We start from the raw sequence: 17810 nt of genomic DNA on the forward strand, positions 1-17810 counted from the left end.
GAATTTACCTTCATTATTCGTAATAGCTAATAAGTGCCATCAACCCCATTATCCATCAGTAGGCTATAGTATAAATATATTACAGAAATCATTTCTGCAAGTTAAGGAAGACAGATCTGTATGCCCTGACAAAGGAAAAGTTCCTCAAGGCATTGTTCTCGAATAAATCCCATGTATACAAAGTTACAAATATGGGCCAGAGAGATAGCATGGAGGTAGGGCATTTGCCTTATATGCAGAAGGATGATGGTTTGAATCCCGGCATCCCATGTGGTGCCCCGAGCCTTCCAGGAGCATAGAGTCAGGAGTAACCCGAGCACTGCCGGGTGTGACCGAAAAACCAAAAAAAAAAAAAATTACAAACATGTCTTTCCTTCCACTGAGTATAGCACATACAAAAAAAGATTGAAAGGATAGAAAAATTTAATAAAATACACTAAATTAAAAATATATATTAAAAATTGAGTAAGCAGGGCCCGGAGAGATAGCACAGCGGCGTTTGCCTTGCAAGCAGCCGATCCAGGACCAAAGGTGGTTGGTTCGAATCCCAGTGTCCCATATGGTCCCCCGTGCCTGCCAGGAGCTATTTCTGAGCAGACAGCCAGGAGTAACCCCTGAGCACTGCCGGGTGTAGCCCAAAAACCAAAAACCAAAAAAAAAATTGAGTAAGCATAAATACAGTAATCAATATATCCTCAATGCATGAGGCCTTTTGCAAGCATAAAGTGAGTTATATAAAGCAAGACTATTGATGGATGTAGAATTTTATAATGATAAAGCCTGCCTACCTATGTAGGTTTGAGGAAATAAAATATTTCACTGGTGTCCTCGAAATAGTTCAGTGAGTAGGCTGCTTGTTTGCTTTGCACATAGTCCACCCATTTCCATCCCAAATACCCAATGTGGCCCCCACGCAGCCTGCCAAGAGCAATACAATACTTAAATGCAGAAACTGGAACATCTCCTTAGCACTGCCTGGCATGGCCCAAAATAGAAACAGAAAAAAATTTTACTAAATTTTATACTAGTTAGGTCTGTTTAGAAGAGCACAATTAGTGATTTTTTAACTACATCTAATATTAGCATTTCTTTTTATGTTAACACACATTTCGTTCATTAATTTCCAACTCCTCAGTGCACAACACTGTCGTGACCAGCCTACACTCACTCTTGGTTGCTCAGCGAGGCTGTCCGTCGACGCTTCACCTGCACTTCCACCTCAGGGACGTGTTGTTCGGTGGTCCGTCTCAGGTGTAAGCGGTCCCTGAAACAGAAATAAGTTCACTTTACTTTACAGGGCTATCAATTTATAAAAAATCCACTTCTTAATAACATAAACTATGATATCTATTATTAAGTGCCCACAGTCTCATTTAAATAATAAATTAAAATATTCAAAAAAATTTGCCTCTAGTTATTGAAACCTAAAACTAATTTTTTCGTTGGCTGGAGAGACATAACAGAGGGCAGGACACTTGCCCTCCATGCACTTAATCCAGGTTCAATACTAGGCAACTCATTTGATTGCTCTCCAAGTCACACCAGAAGTGATCCTCAGTGCTAAGCCAAGAATAAGCCCTGAGCTCTGTTGAGTGTAGCACCATAACCAAAATTAAAATCTTCTCTATTTTTAAAATGTAAATTGGGAGAAAATGCCAGAAAAAAACAGCAAAAAATTAAAACCCATAATATTCATGTTTACAAACCAAAATAGTGACAGCTGCATAGAAATACTCATACGCCAGCAAACTACCCACACATATGCACACCCTGAAAGAAAAGGCAATCAAGTAAGGATGTCTTTGTAGAGTGGAATAAAGCATGAAGTTTAAGTTATCAAGTGTCTACCTAAACTACCTCCTCTGCTGACACTTTCTTTGAATTTGCAAAAGAAGCACCAAGAATATGTAAAGAAAAAGCAGAAACCACTTAAGTACCACCATAGTATAAAAGTTCACAATATTTCCTGCTCAAGGGAAACAAACAAAATCTTTTTTGTATCATCCGTGTTTAGGGACAACTCATAAATCTGAAATCCTTGGGGCTTCAGCGATAGTTTAGGAGGGGAGAGCATTTGCTTTGCATGTGGCTGGCCCAGGTTGGATCTTAGCACCCCCAAAAGTTCAGAGGATGCCAGGAGTAATTCCTAAGGGCAGAGCACCCTTGGTATAGTTCAGTTGATTTGAGTAGCACTCAAACTCAGATCATAATTTGGTATAGATTTGTGGTTTCTGACTTAAGCAGAACTATTTAGTGACATGTACATAGTCAATATAATGCGATCAGCCACCTTCACTTATCAACTGCCTCTTAGATAAGGAACTGATTTCATATTTATGACAAATACTATATGTAAGGAAGAAATCTACAAAGTGAATCTCATTTTAAAAATCTACTACAGGGGCCGGTGAGGTGGCGCTAGAGGTAAGGTGTCTGCCTTGCAAGGGCCAGCCAAGGGAGGACCGCGGTTCTATCCCCCAGCGTCCCATATGGTTCCCCCCAAGCCAGGGGCAATTTCTGAGCGCTCAGTCAGGAGTAACCCCTGAGCCTCAAACGGGTGTGGCCTGAAAAACCAAAAAAAAAAAAAAACCAAAACAACAACAACAACAAAAAAACTCCAATGGACAAAAGGCTTTTTTATAAAAGAGAAAAATGATCTATTTTAATGTTAGTGGAACTCTAGAAGCTTGGTGTCCAAATTATGTGTGCCCAGTGATAAAAAGGTAAAACCTCACTTTAAAATTGGCAAAGAATTAAGAGATTGCTTTCCAAAGACTTAAAAATGTTTGGCCCACACAGGAATAATAATTCTTTATGCTGTTTATTATCATGGGAATTCAAATCAAAACCCAAAATATCACTTCATACCTTGGGAATATAGTTAAGACAAAGTAATTACTACAAAGTATGTAAAAATATAGATACTAGCACTTCCTAAGAACATAAATTATGCTACTTGAATACGACTGCTAGATTGGTAGTGTAAAATCACAAACCTATTCATGAGTGATCTTTAAATACAAAAGGTGCTGTGCCCACATAAAGAGCACCTTTTGAGCCACAAAAGAACACTAATTCACTGAAAGACATATGGCAGCTTCACAAATACATGAATATAAAACACATTAATACAATACTAATCAGGGATCCCTGGCATGCCATACCACAACTATAATTAATCTAATATATTATATTATATTATTATATTATATTATATAAATTACATGACATGTAATTAGGTTATTACTGAAATCATTAATTGAAAATTTATGGAGGGACGAGTTTAGAATATAGCAGGTAGAGTGCTTGCCTTGCATTCCTAAAATCAATCCCTGGCGCTTGAGGGTTCAAAAGGAATTTTTTTTTTTTTTTTGGTTTTTGGGCCACACCCGGTGACGCTCAGGGGTTCCTCCTGGCTATGAGCTCAGAAGTCGCTCCTGGCTTGGGGGACCAGATGGGACGCCGGTGAATCGAACCGCAGTCTGTCCTAGCCTAGCGCTGGCAAGGCAGACATCTTACCTCTAAGTGCCACCTCGCTGGCCCCCAAAAGGAATTTAATTCAATTGAGAAGAGCCAGAGTGCAATATACTGTTCAATTCTATTATATTTTAAAACCGTTTATTTATTTATTTATTTTATTTATTTAGGTTTTGGGGCCACAACGGCAGCACTCAGGATTCTTCCTGGCTCCGCACTCAAAATTCGTTCCTGGTGAGCTTGGGGGACCATGCAGGAATCCAGGAATCAAACCCAAGTCCATCCAGGGTTGGCCGCATCCAAGGCAAACACTCCATAGCTGTGCTATCTCTTTGGCCTACTGCTTAACTTTAAACCTACTTACTTTAATCTATGTTTAATGATTTTATCCTCCTTAATATCATCAACAAAAAAATAACTCACACAATTAAACGCGTAACTGTTCTTGTTTTGTTTCATATATCACTTGCACAAAAATGTACCTGCTAATATACTAAAATTAATAGGGATGATATATTGCATATTCTTTTTTTTTTTTTTTTTTTTTTTTGTGGTTTTTGGGTCACACCCGGCAGTGCTCAGGGGTTATTTCTGGCTCCAGGCTCAGAAATTGCTCCTGGCAGGCACAGGGGACCATATGGGGCGCCGGGATTCGAACCGATGACCTCCTGCATGAAAGGCAAACGCCTTACCTCCATGCTATCTCTCCGGCCCCCAATATTGCATATTCTTAATTGCATATTCTTATGAAAACATTGACTCTAGGGGCTAGATGTTAGGGTGCTTGACCTGCATGTTGCTGAAGGCTCAATCCCCAAACCTTCATCAGAAGCCATCCCCAAGATCAGAACCTGGATTAAGCTCTGAGCACTACTGGGTGTGTTTTAGCATGCGGGCATATGTGTGTCATTATTTATTTTTTGCTCTTGTTTTTAAAGAAGAAATATTTATAGGGTCTCTATTCTAAGAACTCATAGTGGCAACTCAGATAAATAAACATGTTAGTCTGCAGCTCGTACTACAAACAAATGCCTCCAAAATAAAACCTCTAGATGGGGCCAGAGTGATAGCACAACAGTAGGGTGTCAACCTTGAGTGTGGCCACCAGGGGCAGACCGGGACAGACCAGAGGGTTGGATCCCCAGCATCCCATATGGTATGGAGCCTGCCAGGAGGGGCTTCTGAGTGCAGACCGAGGAGTAATCCCCAAGCACCATCGGGTATGGCTCAAACTAGAACAAAAACTCAAATAAAACAAACTATAAGCTCTAAATCATCCAAGAGAATGCCTGGACAATTCTTCATAGGAAGAAAGAGAATGAACTCCTTTGCCCTCTAGAAAGAGGCTGCGGCTGCCTTACCACCAACAAATCAAGCTTCCTAGGTCTGGTCCACGAAAGCATTAGCCAGTCGTAGCCATGCCTAAATGTCAAGCCTTCGCTGTGCCTATAATGTCGGTGCTGTCCAACTTCCACGCTCACGTGATGAGCGCATCTTGAAAAAGCTAGATAGCAGTGTCCAAGGAAGGCTGACCGACATCTTAGATGGGAAATCTTAGAGAAAACTCTGAGCACTTGGACGCAGGAAGTACACAGAAACTGCAGGAAGAAAATATCCCAGCCATTAGGCACGGACTCGCTTAGGGAAAGCAAGATGACCCAAGACGCGAAGCACGGCTCCTTGCCCTGAAAGCCCGGTGCGAGTGGGACGGCGGGGACCTCGAGCTTGGCTTCCAACCCAAGAGCCCAAGAGCCGCCACGCGCCCTGCCTGCCATGTTGTGGCTCCCCGACCTGAGGGAGCCCACAAAATGGCGGACCACTCTGAGGCAAGCCACTCTCCGAAGGCCGAGGGTTAGGGTTAGGACTCCAAGTCCTGTCGCTGACGGGGTGCATCTTAATGAACTACAGGGTTGGGTTTTTGCCTTTGTTTTTCGGGTCCGTCACCCTGGCTAAGCGCTCAGAATCGCCCCTGTTGGGGGATCGAACCTCGGTCCTTCCGTGGCTGGCCCTTGCCAGGCAGGCGCCGAGCGGTCGGGCGCGAGCAAGACCCAATGCGCCCATTCCAGTCGGACTGCCACCCCGTCCCTAGTGTCCCTTCTCTCTAAGCGCCCGCGGGCTGGATTCAGCACTGGCAGGGGGGACAGCGGATTCGCAATTCGTTCGGGCGGGGTCCAGGACCAGCCCCGCCCGCCCAGAGCTGCCTGGACATGGGGACGGGTTTCCACGCGTCTTCTTGAGCCCAGGGTCCCGGGTCCCGGGTCTCGGGCCTGGGGGCCCAGGTGAGTAGGGCCCCGACGGGAAACTGGCGGGCGGGCAGGATGCAGCCGAGGTCCGGCTGTCCCTGCGAAGGGCTGAAGGGCTGGAGGGCGTGCCGAGCCACCCAAAGCCCGCACTCGCTGCCCGACCCCGAGCAGACCCCAGATCGCCTCTCGGCCAGCTCACCCTCACCCTGCGGGGCTCCATCGTGTGTCCCGTCAGGCCGGCCGAGCTTCCACCGCAGGAGGGACGGAAAGGCAGCGGCTTCGCTCCTTCGCTCATGCGCATGCCAGGGGGCGCCCGCCCCGCGCCTCCCCTCCCCTCCCCCACTGCGGCAGGCGCCCCGCCCCCTCGCCTCGCGCCTGCGCCCTGGGGCACGGCTGCGGCCGCCGCCATCTTGGGCCGCGGCACAAAGCCCGCGCTGCGCCCACCGGGCGGGAGTGGGGACGACGGCGCCACAGTGCCCAGAGGTCCCAGGCGCGGAGACAAGCCGAGGGAGGGCGTCCGCCGGCCTGGGTCCGAGAGGGGCCCGGAGCAGAGACAGAGGAGGGAGGAAGGGGCTGCGAGGCGGCCCGAAGGGGCGAAGGTCCGAGGGGTTCCCTCGTCGTCGGGGCGGCCCGCGGGTCTTACCGCCTCAGCGCCCAGGCCGGCACCCGGAGGGACGGGAGGACCACGCCCGCCCGCCAGGCCCCGACGGCCTCGGTCCTGGCCTGGCCTGGCCTGTCCTCTCCAGCCGACGTCCATCCTGCACTGGCCAGCGCGCCGCTGCTCGGCCGCCTCTTGGGGCCTGCGGCCGCCCCGCCCCTCGCCAGGGGGACAAAGGGACGGGCAGGGGTCGCCCAACCCACTCGCCCTGCTGCCCGCCCCTGGGGCCATCGGACGAGGGGCCCCGCCTCCTGGGGGCCCCAGCCCGCCCCGCCCACCCCTCGGGCCATCGGTCGGGCCAGGAGGAGGGCGTGGCGCCAGCGGCCTGGGGCCCCCCTCGTCCAAGGCGGACCCCGCCCCAACCCCACCGCCCCCACCCTCCGGACTGCGCCCGACGCCCCTCGGGTCCCCCGCTCCTCGCCCGCCCACCGGGCGTCCATCCCATCCCGTCCCGTCCCGTCCAGTCGTGGACACCGGGCCCCTTGGAGTCCGCCCGTCCGTCCGTCCGTCCACTCGGGGCAGGGGCCACGCCCGCCATCAGCCCCCAGGCCTCAGCCCCCCCAGCCCCACCGCAGGCCGCCGCCCTACCGACCCCAGGCCGGACCCGGCCCGCAGGGACCCCTCGAGGCCCCAACTCGGACCCTGAGCCGAGCTCGAACCCGGCCGGCCTCGGCCTCGGTGTCGCAGACGCGGGCGGGCGCTGACCTGGGCCGCTCCATGGCGCCGCTGCCGCCCCGCCGCCGCCGCCGCCGCCGCTGCTGCAGCCGCCACCGCTGCTCCTCAGCGCGCGTCAGGCATGTCCGGCGGCCGCGCGGCTCTGAGCGACTGGCGGGGCGGACGGAGGGAAGGAGAGGGACGGAGGGAGGGACGGAGGGAGGGAGGCGCCGCCCTGCCCGCGCATGCGCCGCGCCCCCTCCCCTGCCGCAGTGCCGCCTCCTGCCGCAGTCTGCTCGCGGTGACTTCATCCCGCAGGAACGTGGCGGCCCCAGGCCCCTGCCCCATGCGTGGCCGCAGAGCCCACCCCGGGTCGGCAGGCCCCGACCGACCCTCGTCCTCCTGCAGGCCAAGGACCACCACAATGGCAGCCGGAGGGTTTCTCTCCGCCCTGGCAAAGCACACCCCTGCCCCGCAGAGGCTGCATCGTCCCCCGTCGGTGGGCTTCCCACCGTGAGCACACGCCTTCCTGTCCTACTTGCAGATGGCCAAAACGATGGCCACGCCATGAAATGGGATCATTTCTCGCCCAGCCCAGCCCGAGTGGCTCCGGAGGAAAACCAGGTGTACATGCATTTCTTGTAAGAAAACAATGAAGTCTGGCCCCCTCCACAGAGGAAGCGTTCTGTAGGCCGATTTAAAGTTTCCTCCCATTGTGAACCTTACTGGCGAACAGTGAGACCATTCTAAACGAAACATCTTTCTGACAATACTACTAATTACATATGGATTTTCTTTTTTGTGGCGTTTTATTGATTGATTTATTTTACTGGGGCCATGCCCGCAGTGCTCAGAGGTTACTCCTGCCGGGCTCGGAGGGCCATAGGGGCTGCTGAGGAGCAAATCCCCGTTGCCCGTGTGCAAGGCAAACACCCTCCCCGCTGTGCTATGGCGATGGCTCCCACATACCAATATTCTAATGCTAGAGTGTCCTCCCCAGATGAAACTGACACTCAGGAACTCTGGTTTTCACATTAGTGATTCTACAGTCCACATCTATCTACCTATTTATCTGAATACACACTGCATACACACACACACACACACACACACATACACACACAGATGCGTACCTAAAACAACAAAAAAAGAAAATGCCAAAAGGACAATGCTGAGAGAAAGCTACTGCAATGACAAAGGAATGTTATTTGCATAATGATTTAAAAAACTTTAATCTTTTCTCAACTATCCAAATCCAAGAACTAAGGATGAAGGTAGAACAATAATAACACAAAGGTAAAAATGCCTTCCCTACATATACCCCAATTTTGTACTCAAACAACTGAAACAACATAGATTTTGTCATTAAATTTAAAACTATGTATCTCGTGGAAGTCATACAGTCCAGTCATACTTCTAAATAATCAGATATATAATCAATCATTAAAGAAGGAAATATTGGGTTCAGTCATATGAAACAAGCAAAACAGAACAGATTGAACCTACAAAAAGTTCAATTTATGATCACTTTTTAAAGTATGTATGTCATTCCCAATGAACCCATTCTGGCATAATGACAATCTCCTTTTGGGCCGTAGCTGACGGTACTCGGGGTTACTCCTAACTCTGTGCTAGAAATCGCTCCTCGCAGGCATGGGGGACTATATGGAATGTTGGGGATCAAACCCAAATCCCGCCCAGGTCTGCCACGTAAAAGATAAACAACCTTCCGCTGTGCTATCACTCCAGTCCCAGGAGTGATTTCTGAGCACAGAGCCAGGATTAACCCATGAAGACTGCTGGGTTCTCTCCCCCTACCCCCCAAAAAAGGAAGATAACGGGCTGGAGAGATAGCATGCAGAAGGTTGGTGATTCAAATCCCAGCATCCCATATGTGGGCCACCCCCCCAAGCCTGCCAGGAGCGATTTCTGAGCATAGAGCCAGTAGTAACCCCTGAGCATTGCCGGGTGTGACCCAGAAACCAAAAAAAAAAAAAAAAAAAAAAAAAGGAAGATAAAGCAAGATCATTCATATTTCTCAACTTCAATATATATGATTCTCGGGGCCGGAGAGATAGCTTGGAGGTAAGGTGTTTGCCTTTCATGCAGGAGGCAGGAGGTCATCGGTTCGAATCCCGGCGTCCCATATGGTCCCCCATGCCTGCTAGGAGCAATTTCTGAGTGTGGAGCCAGGAATAACCCCTGAGCATTGCTGGGTGTGACCCAAAAACCACACACACAAAAAAAAAAAAAGATAAAGCAAGATCATACATATTTCTCAACTTTAATATATATGATTCTCTTCTTGGCCGAATATTTATTCCTCTATTCTGCTCTCTTAAAATTCCAACCCCCCCCCTCCAAAAAGATACAAAATACAAGTATACATTTGTATGCCTTTGACTTGTACCACTTTCTCTAAGATTAGACACCCAATGCAAAAGTCACTAAAGAAACATCCAGAGATACACAGGGACTTCACAATTAGGTGAAAGTTTTTGCTTCAAAGGAAACTACCTAAAACATGAAAAGCCAGATAGAGGAATGGTAGGAATGTTTGTAAATCATGACCCTAACCTAGGAAGTAACAACTCCACAAGAAGAATGTTTAAAGGGTTAAAGGACTAGAATAGACACATTTGCTTTTAGAAGGCCAATTGTCGCCATTTGTCATTCGGAAAAGCGAATTCCTAGGCTGTTACTTGACACCTCCTAGGAAGGCTCCAACCAAAAAAGCCAATCAGAAACCACATGCTATGGAAAAAACGCAGAGCAACTGACCAGGCCATTGTTCTCAGAGGAATGTAAAAATGCATCTACTTGAAAAAGAGTTTGGGGAACCATTTGAAAACCCTGTGTCTCCCATTTCAAATCTAAAACACAAATTCTAAATAAATCAAAAAGCATCCTTATGTGAACATTTGTGCTGAATTTTAAAGTAACCTTACACAGAATAGTTAAAAACTAGACACATGGAGCTGGAGCAGTGCTGCGGAGCGGTTAGGCATCTGTCTTGCCGGCACTAGCCTAGGACAGACCCCCAGCGACCCATATGTCCTCCAAACCAGGAGCAATTTTGAGCACATAGCCAGGAGTAACCCCTGAGCATCACCAGGTGTGGGGCCCCCTCAAAAAAAATAACCTAGAAGCAATGCAAACTTTTCTCCACCTTATGGCCCTCACCAACAAGGCCTCCTTACAAGGTAGCTGCTTCCTAAGGAAGGAAAATCTCCAGCCTACCCAGTATTTGGACCAGCCTTACTATTCCTCCTGCGAATCACGACAAAGCCCTTCTGAAACCCCAGTACAACATCGGAGAGGGCAGGACAGCAGATCCTGGAGTGGCCTGGAGTAGCCAAAAGACAACTGTTCAAATCTCAACACTTTGTCTTCTGCTTTAAAGCCCACAAACCCTGCTGTGTCAGTAAATTCAGCCTAAACCTCAACGTTGTTTTCCACCTAAATAGCAGTAACTTTCTATCCCAACCCTTGGCCTTTGCAGAGAGAGAAGTCAGGGATTGTTTGGGAGCTTGGAGGAACTGAGATTTGGATCTGAAGACAGACTTCACTGTGGAGGCTTTTGCTACAAGGGAATCATGAGGCACTCTCAAATCCTTGTAGAAAATGAGGAGTTGGTGGAGACTAACTCAGATGTGTTCTTTTGTATCTCTTGAATCCAATATGACAATGGGGACTGGCACAGAGATAGTACAGCGGGAGGGTCTTTGCCTTGCATGGGACACACAGGATTTAATTCCCAGCATCATTCTATAGGATCCCCTGAGCCCTGAACAGAGAGATTCCTCAGCACTGCTGGGTACGGTCCCTTCTAATTTTTGTTTGTTTGTTTGTTTTGTTATTGGGCCATACCCAGTACTGCTCAGGGGTTACTCATGGTTCTGCACTCAGAAATCATTTCTGGCAGGCTTGGTGGAACATATTGGATGTTGGGGGTTGAACTCAACATGCAAGCCAAGCATCCTACCCACTGTTCTCTCACTCTGGCCCTAATTTTTAAATGAAAATATGTTTCTACTTGAATTATTGGGGATGGAAGGGAGAAATACTTAAAACCAAGTGCAAATATAAAATAGAGAGCCAGAAATCTAGTACACTGGATAGGGTGCTCGCCTTGCATGCAGCCAGCCCAGGTTCAATAAGGTTATGGTTTTCAAAACCCCACCGAGTGGTCCCTGAGTACAGAGCTAGGAATCCTCACCGTCCTGTCCTCTTTCTGGCCTGCTTGAGGTAATTTTCCAGAAACTTTAACATGTGTGATGTGAATCATTTCCTAAATTCACCCCTTTAGTAGAGAGAGGGAGAGAGCAGAGAGAAGGGAGAGAGGGAGAGGAAGGGAAAAGTAGAGAGAGGGAGAGAGTGAGGGAGAGGAAAAGAGAAGAGGGAGGAGAGGGGGAAGAGAGAGAAAGGGAGACTGAAAAGAGTAAAAAGGAAAGAGAGAGAAGAGAGGGAAAGGGTGAATGAGAGAGAGGGCAAAAGGAGAGGAGAGGAGAGGAGAGGGGACAGGAGAGGAAAGAGAGGAGGGGAGAGGAGGGGACAGGGGAAGAGAGGAGGGGAGGGGAGGGGAGGAGGGTAGAGAGGGGGAGGGGGGAGAAACCTCATTTTCATTCCAGTCCCTTCTGTAAGATCAGTGGGGAGGGGTGGAAATTCTGTCTCAGCCAGCTTTTTTTGAAGTACCGAGGCCCCCAGCCCCCAGAAACCCAATCAGCATCTCCTTAGAGAAACTAAAGCTCTTCAGAATCCTCTAATCACCCAGGAATTTGTAAAGGTTTTAGCTTTATCAGGAACTGGGTCAAAGAACAAACCTGATACCAAGGGGCCTCTAAGTGCTCTTACAAAATTGCCAGAGATTTGGAAATTCTTTCTCTCTTTCTGTCTTGGGCCCACACCCAGCGATGCTCAAGGGTTACTATTGGCTCTGTGTGCAGGAATCACTCCTGGCATCCTTACTTATATTTCTTTCTTATTTATTCAGGCCACATGTCACAGTGCTCAGGGCTTACTCTGACTGAGCTCAGAGATCACTCCTAGAGGTGCTCAGGAGAACCTATGGGCGTAAACCACTAGTGTCTGTGGGTTTATTACCTGCAGTCATTCCTATCAGGAAGAAGTCACTCGGTCCTTGCTGGAATAGACCAGAATCTCTGAAATAACCGAGTCTTCTCCAATCTGCCATGTTTTCGTTTTTACCCTCTGATGTCCAGGGTTTTTTCCTGGTTCTGAGTCCAAAATTTTACGCTGAACAGGCTCAGGAGTGCCAGGGATCAAACCTGGGTCAGCCATGGGGAGGCAGTGCCTCCCCACTGGCCTATAGCTCAGGTCTCTATCTGCCATTCTTCTGCCCAAACTCCCCTCCAGAGGCTCCTAGCAGGTCTCTGTAGTGTCTTCCCAAACCCCCTGTTTTTGTTTTGGCCACTCCTGGCAGTATCAAGGGCTTGCTCCTCATTCTACACTCAGGAATCACTCCTGCTGGGGGTGAGGGCCTATAAAGGGATGCTAAGGATGGAACCCATAGCAGCTGCATGAAAAGAAAGTGACCCATCCACTGACTTAGCTCTACAGACCCTAAGGTCCCCAATTTTTCTTTTTTCATCTTCGATAAATACTTCCAGGGTTCCAGGGCAGAAGAAACAGAGAACCAAAATAAACTGAAAAAGAAAATACCAGAGAGACTAAAAGCAACAAGAACCATTAAGTGTTTCTTCTAGGCATTAACCTGAGCTTTGCATGACTGAATTGGGGCCATACCAGTGATGCTCAGGACTTGCTCCTGGCTCTGTGCTCAGGGATCACTCTTGGGGGCCCAAGACTAGCAGAACAAACCAAGCATAATCTTCCTCCAGGCCTAACCACAGCTATTTGAAAGTCTTATCATTCAAGGCCAGGCAAAGAGTTCAGGAATTAAGGTGTTGACACAAACAGACCCTAGCTCTATCTCCAACACCATATATGGTGCCCTGAGAACTGCGCCAGGAATAGACCCTGAGTGCCACTGGATGTGATCCAACCTCCCACCCCCAAAAGGTTTAAAATTAAGGTTTCTGTCACTGGCACGTTTTGAGCCTTTTCTGAAAGCACTGATAGTCAGTTCCCAGCAAGAATGTTCTGTAATGATGTCACAGGAATAACTCTAAGGCCCAGCCTCTGGAGCAGTTCCAAAACTGGCATGAATATCAAAGACACACAGACCTACTGAATTCAAAAGCTAACAAGAGTGTCTGTGAGTGAATAAAATCATGAGGATTCCATTTTTTTTTCACCTGAAAAAGGGCTTTTTAGCTGTCTGGCCTCCAGGTATAAGAAAGCATTTTAATCAACCTGAGTGACAGATCAGCCAGCTAAGCAATTTTATTAAGAAACTTTTGGAGGGCTGGACAGTAAGCTCCAGAGTTAAATTAACTGATTCCTTGTTACTAACTCTCATTGAAATGTTTGCCTGAGGCAGAGCCTGGTCTTGCACAGCTGACCAGATTTTGATCCCCAGCACCATATGGTTCCCCTAGCCCACCATGAGTGCAGAGCCAGGGAAAGCTCTGAGGTTCTGCCTTCTCTTTCCAAGAGGTTGTGGCTACAGGAATCACAGGCATTGTCCATAATTCTGGAAATGGGTAGGTAAGAGTCAAGTCAGCTCAAAAGACAGAATCACTGAATCTGCTGGGAGGCAAGTTAGGGTTTTAAGAGGAAAAAAGAGGGTGTGGAGGAGCCAGAGACAGAGAGTACAGGTAGGGTGCTGAGCTGGCCTGTTTTGATCCTGAAACTCCATAAGGTAGCCCTAGCAGCACCAGGAGTGATCCCTGAATGCAGAGCCAGGACTACGTAGGTCCTAAGTGGCACCAGGTATGCTCCCTCAAAAGAGAAAAAGAAAAAAGAAAAGAGGGTGTATTGAGACAGTACAGTAGCTAAGGCAATTGCCTTACACACGGCTAACCTGGGTTCATTCCCTAGCACCCCATAGGGACCCTTAAACTCTGTCAGGAGTGATTCCTTGAGTGCAGATCCAGGAGTAATCCCTGAACATTGCTGGATGTGAGGGAGGGAGGGAGGAAGGAAGGGAGGGAGAGAGGGAAGAAGGGAGGAGGGAAGAAGGAAGGAAGGGAGGGAGAGAGGGAAGAAAGGAGGAGGGAAGAAGGAAGGAAGGAAGGGAGGAAGGAAGGAAAGAAGGAAGGAAGGAGGGAGGGAGGGGAGGAGGGAGGGAGGGAAGGAAGGAAGGAGGGAGGGAATGAAGGAGGGAAGGAAGGAGGGAAGGAAGGAGGGAAGGAAGGAGGGAAGGAAGGAAGGAAGGAGGGAAGGAAGGAAGGAAGGAAGGAAGGAAGGAAGGAAGGAAGGAAGGAAGGAAGGAAGGAAGGAAGGAAGGAAGGTGGGAAGGAAGGAAGGAAGGAAGGAAGGTGGGAAGGAAGGAGGGAGGGAGGGAGGGAGGGAGAGAAGGAAGAAAAGAGAGAAGGAACCTAGCTATTACTTAAGTATGTACAAGTACCAAGGATGGTGCAGAGGGACTTAGGAGAATCCACCAGCTATGACTGAATGATGAATGGTAGCAGGAGATGCTGCTGCAGTAGCTGCTTTGAGGGTAGGAACATACCCTGGGCTTGGCTGGAGCTGCTGAAATCAGGGCTCCATCTCCCCACCCCACCTCCATTAAAGCTTCAGGTCCTGAGAGGAAATAAATGCTGGGACAGATTTGGAGGTCAGGTGAAGTTGGGCCACACCCAGCAGTGCTCAGGAGGTGACTCCTGGCCCTCTGTGTGGGGGGGGGGGGGGACCTTATGAAATGTGGGTGAGCTGTGGGCAAGGCAAAGGCCCTCCAGCTTGGGGTATAGTTCTGCCTTCCCATTTCTAATTCCCTCCCCCTTTTTGTCCTGAGCTCACGGAATCCTCAGTTTTCTGGGAGAGAGGTAAAGGAGCTCCACCTTTGTTATGTCAATGTGGCATTTGGAGAGGCTGTTTGCTGACAACAATGGGAGCTGGGTGCTGTGAGTCCCCTTCCTCTGGAATCTCTCAGGGACTTTTGATGGTGTTTGTGCAAAGCAGCTGTGCAGGAAAGTGGGGGTCCTGGCCAGGAGGCAGGTTCTCCTGTGGAGAACTAAGCGTCCACTCCAGACCCAACGCTCAATAAGTTCAATAGTATGGGACAGTGCACAGGTTCTTTTGGGAGGGAGGAGGAGAGGGGACACCTTATCATGCTCAGGACACACCACAGAGTCCAGGGCTCAAACTCAGGTCAACTCCATGCAAAGCAAAAGTCTTCCAGACCTTCGTCATCTCCTTACGTGACTTTTAATTCCTAAACTTTTGTTTTAGTTTGGGGCCATGCTCAGCAGCTCAGGGCTTCCTCCTAGAGCTCTGTGTTCAAGCACCGTCAAGGGTGACTCCTTCCTGGTGGGACGTAAGTTCTGAGGATGGGACCAGGGTCAACCCTCCTCACTGTACTATCACTTCAGCCCAATCCCTATTCTTTTGTTTTGTTGGGGGTTTTATTTATTATTATTATTTTTTTTTTTTTGCCAAACCTGAGAATGCTCACAACATTTACATGTAATTGGATGATTTTTTTTTTCTGTCATGAACATTACATGTGGAAAATGCCTTCTCTCTCAGGAGTTCTTTATAAAGTCTTTATAAAGTTCTTTACAAGAGCACACTGTAGCCCTATGCTAAAGGTACAGGGGAGAAAGCTGAAATTTGAGCCTCAATACTGAATGACTTCATTACGATTCTTTTATGGCATGATGACTAAAGAATTGAAATGGGCTGAGAAAATAGTGCAGTGGGGAAGGCACTTGGCTTTCATGAGGCCAACCATAGTTTAATCTAGCATCCCATACTGGTCCCCTGGACACCAGCAAGAATAATTCCTGAGTGCAGAGGTAGCAAAGACCCCTGAGCCTCACAGTCTGACCCCAAACTAAAGCAGAACAAAAAAAGTTGAATCAGGCAAACAATGGTATTTGAACAAGAAGAACATGGATTTTTCTCTCTGTGGTAGCTGCCTCTTCTGGGTTGGCAGGAGAGAGACCTCTCTGCTACTTACAATGCTGGTCTTTGCAAAGCCTGTCCTGAAACCAGGAAACAACAGTTCTCAAGGCCTCTGGGTCAGCTGTGCTCACTCCTTCCCAGGCCCTGGGCTCTTGAGATAAGACCGTGCCAGGGAACAGGAATGAGATGAAATGGTCAAGGGCAAACTCTGACAAGATCTTGATCCTGCAGAACATCTCTGGGAAAAGCCCCTGATGTTTCTACACCCACAGAGGCTGGCTTGCCCCTGGCACTGCGGAGTTAGTTCTTGACTTTCCTTCAACTGTGGCTTTTCTTCCCTCTATAGTTCTGCACTCAGTGAGTTCTTGGGCATTTGGGACGGAGACCTGGGAAACAGAGTTGACCATCCAGAGATGCACCAAACCCAGCTTCTCTCCAAAACCTGTGAGTCATTTCTCTGACTGTTCAATGTGCAAGGGTCTACGACACAGACCTCAAACCCAGGAGCTCAGATCCAGTTCACTTTGCCTCCTTCTGACATTGCTCTCATCTGTAAAATCACATTTTCCATGGCCAGCAAGAATAGAAGAAAACAGTATAGGGCTAGAGAGAGTAAAGTGTAGTATGAAGTTGACCCGGGTTCAACCCCAAGCACTGTCAGGAGTAGAGCCCCTAGTGCAGAGCCAGGAGTAAGCCCAGGGTATCCAAGAGTGGCAAAGAAATGTTGCAGCCTTCTGCGAAGAGATCAGTGAGCTCTGAATTAGCCCGAAGGCATGAAAAACGACTTGCTTTTGACTTGCAAATCCTGTGCTTTATGGAAAGGAGAAACTGAAACCTCACTCTTCTGGCTGCAAAACTCAGATCCAGAGAATGTGGACTCTTCAGAAAAGGAGAAGCTAAGAATTGGAGCTAGAAAGACCATCAACAGCGAGTGAGGAGTACCCAAAGTGTCTGTCTTCCCTGCAACAGTGCTCTAGACCCCTTCGTGTGTGCAAAATTTCACTGGGAAAATCTTTTGGAGGAGTCAGATAAAAGTGCCTCCCCAAAGCCCAGTCCCTGTTCCAAGCTTGATTCTGTTTCTTTGGCTTTTTTCAGCTCTGGAGAAGCCCATGCTCTCTCTACTAAACATATTTCCTCTCTCTCTCTCCTCACATCTTTCTAAGCAAGTTTCATTCAATAAAAAGGATCTTTCATAGACAAATGCGAAGAACAGGGAAAAGGGGCCAAGGGGACTCAGGTGCATGGGATGGATTAGGGAAGGACAGAATTAAATATCTATGTCATAGAGTAACAATAATGAACTCAAGAGACTCAAACTTTAACAACCAAATTTTAAAAGGTGCCTGTTATGCTGGCAGGCTGGGGCAGGGGATGATGGCATGGGGTGAACTCTGGGCACATGGGTGGAGGGAGGTTGACATGGTGGTGGAATGGGTGCTAAAACACAACTGAATAACTTTGTAAATCACAATGATTCAAACGAACCATCTAAAAATGAAAAAAAAAAAAACTATCTTCACTAATTTTTTCCTTTGGTTTTTGGGCCACACTCAGCAGTGCTCAGGTGTTACTCCTGACACGACACCACATAGGAATCACTCCTGGTGGTGCCCAGGGGACCCAATGGGATGCCAGGGATTGAACCCAGACTGATCATGTACAAGTAAGTGCTCTGCCAACTGCACCATCTCTCTAGCTCCCAACTTGCCTCTTTCTAATTTTTTTTTTTTAGTCACTCCCAACGGCGCTCAGGTTTACTCCTGACTCTGCGTTCAGAAAGTTCTCCT

The 17810-nt window shown here is 48.4% G+C and overlaps 1 protein-coding gene across 4 annotated transcripts in view; it reads right to left on the minus strand.

Annotated features, from left to right (window-relative positions):
- The window catches only part of SNURF (SNRPN upstream open reading frame), a 482133-nt gene that overhangs the window by 14133 nt on the left and 450190 nt on the right, over window positions 1-17810 (minus strand). For 2 of the 4 annotated variants that reach the window (XM_049782720.1, XM_049782717.1), the window contains exons 1-2: window positions 7084-7132; window positions 1169-1264 (exon numbers count right to left, since the gene is read on the minus strand). In XM_049782720.1, coding sequence (XP_049638677.1) covers window positions 1169-1264; window positions 7084-7097 — 110 coding nt within the window. In that variant the 5' untranslated portion in view covers window positions 7098-7132. Of the gene's footprint in view, window positions 1-1168; window positions 1265-7083; window positions 7133-17810 lie in introns of those variants that run through there. The other 2 variants (XM_049782719.1, XM_049782718.1) reach the window with 1 other exon arrangement.

The sequence above is a fragment of the Suncus etruscus genome, chromosome 11 (assembly GCF_024139225.1).
Source record: "Suncus etruscus isolate mSunEtr1 chromosome 11, mSunEtr1.pri.cur, whole genome shotgun sequence".
NCBI lineage: Eukaryota > Metazoa > Chordata > Mammalia > Eulipotyphla > Soricidae > Suncus > Suncus etruscus.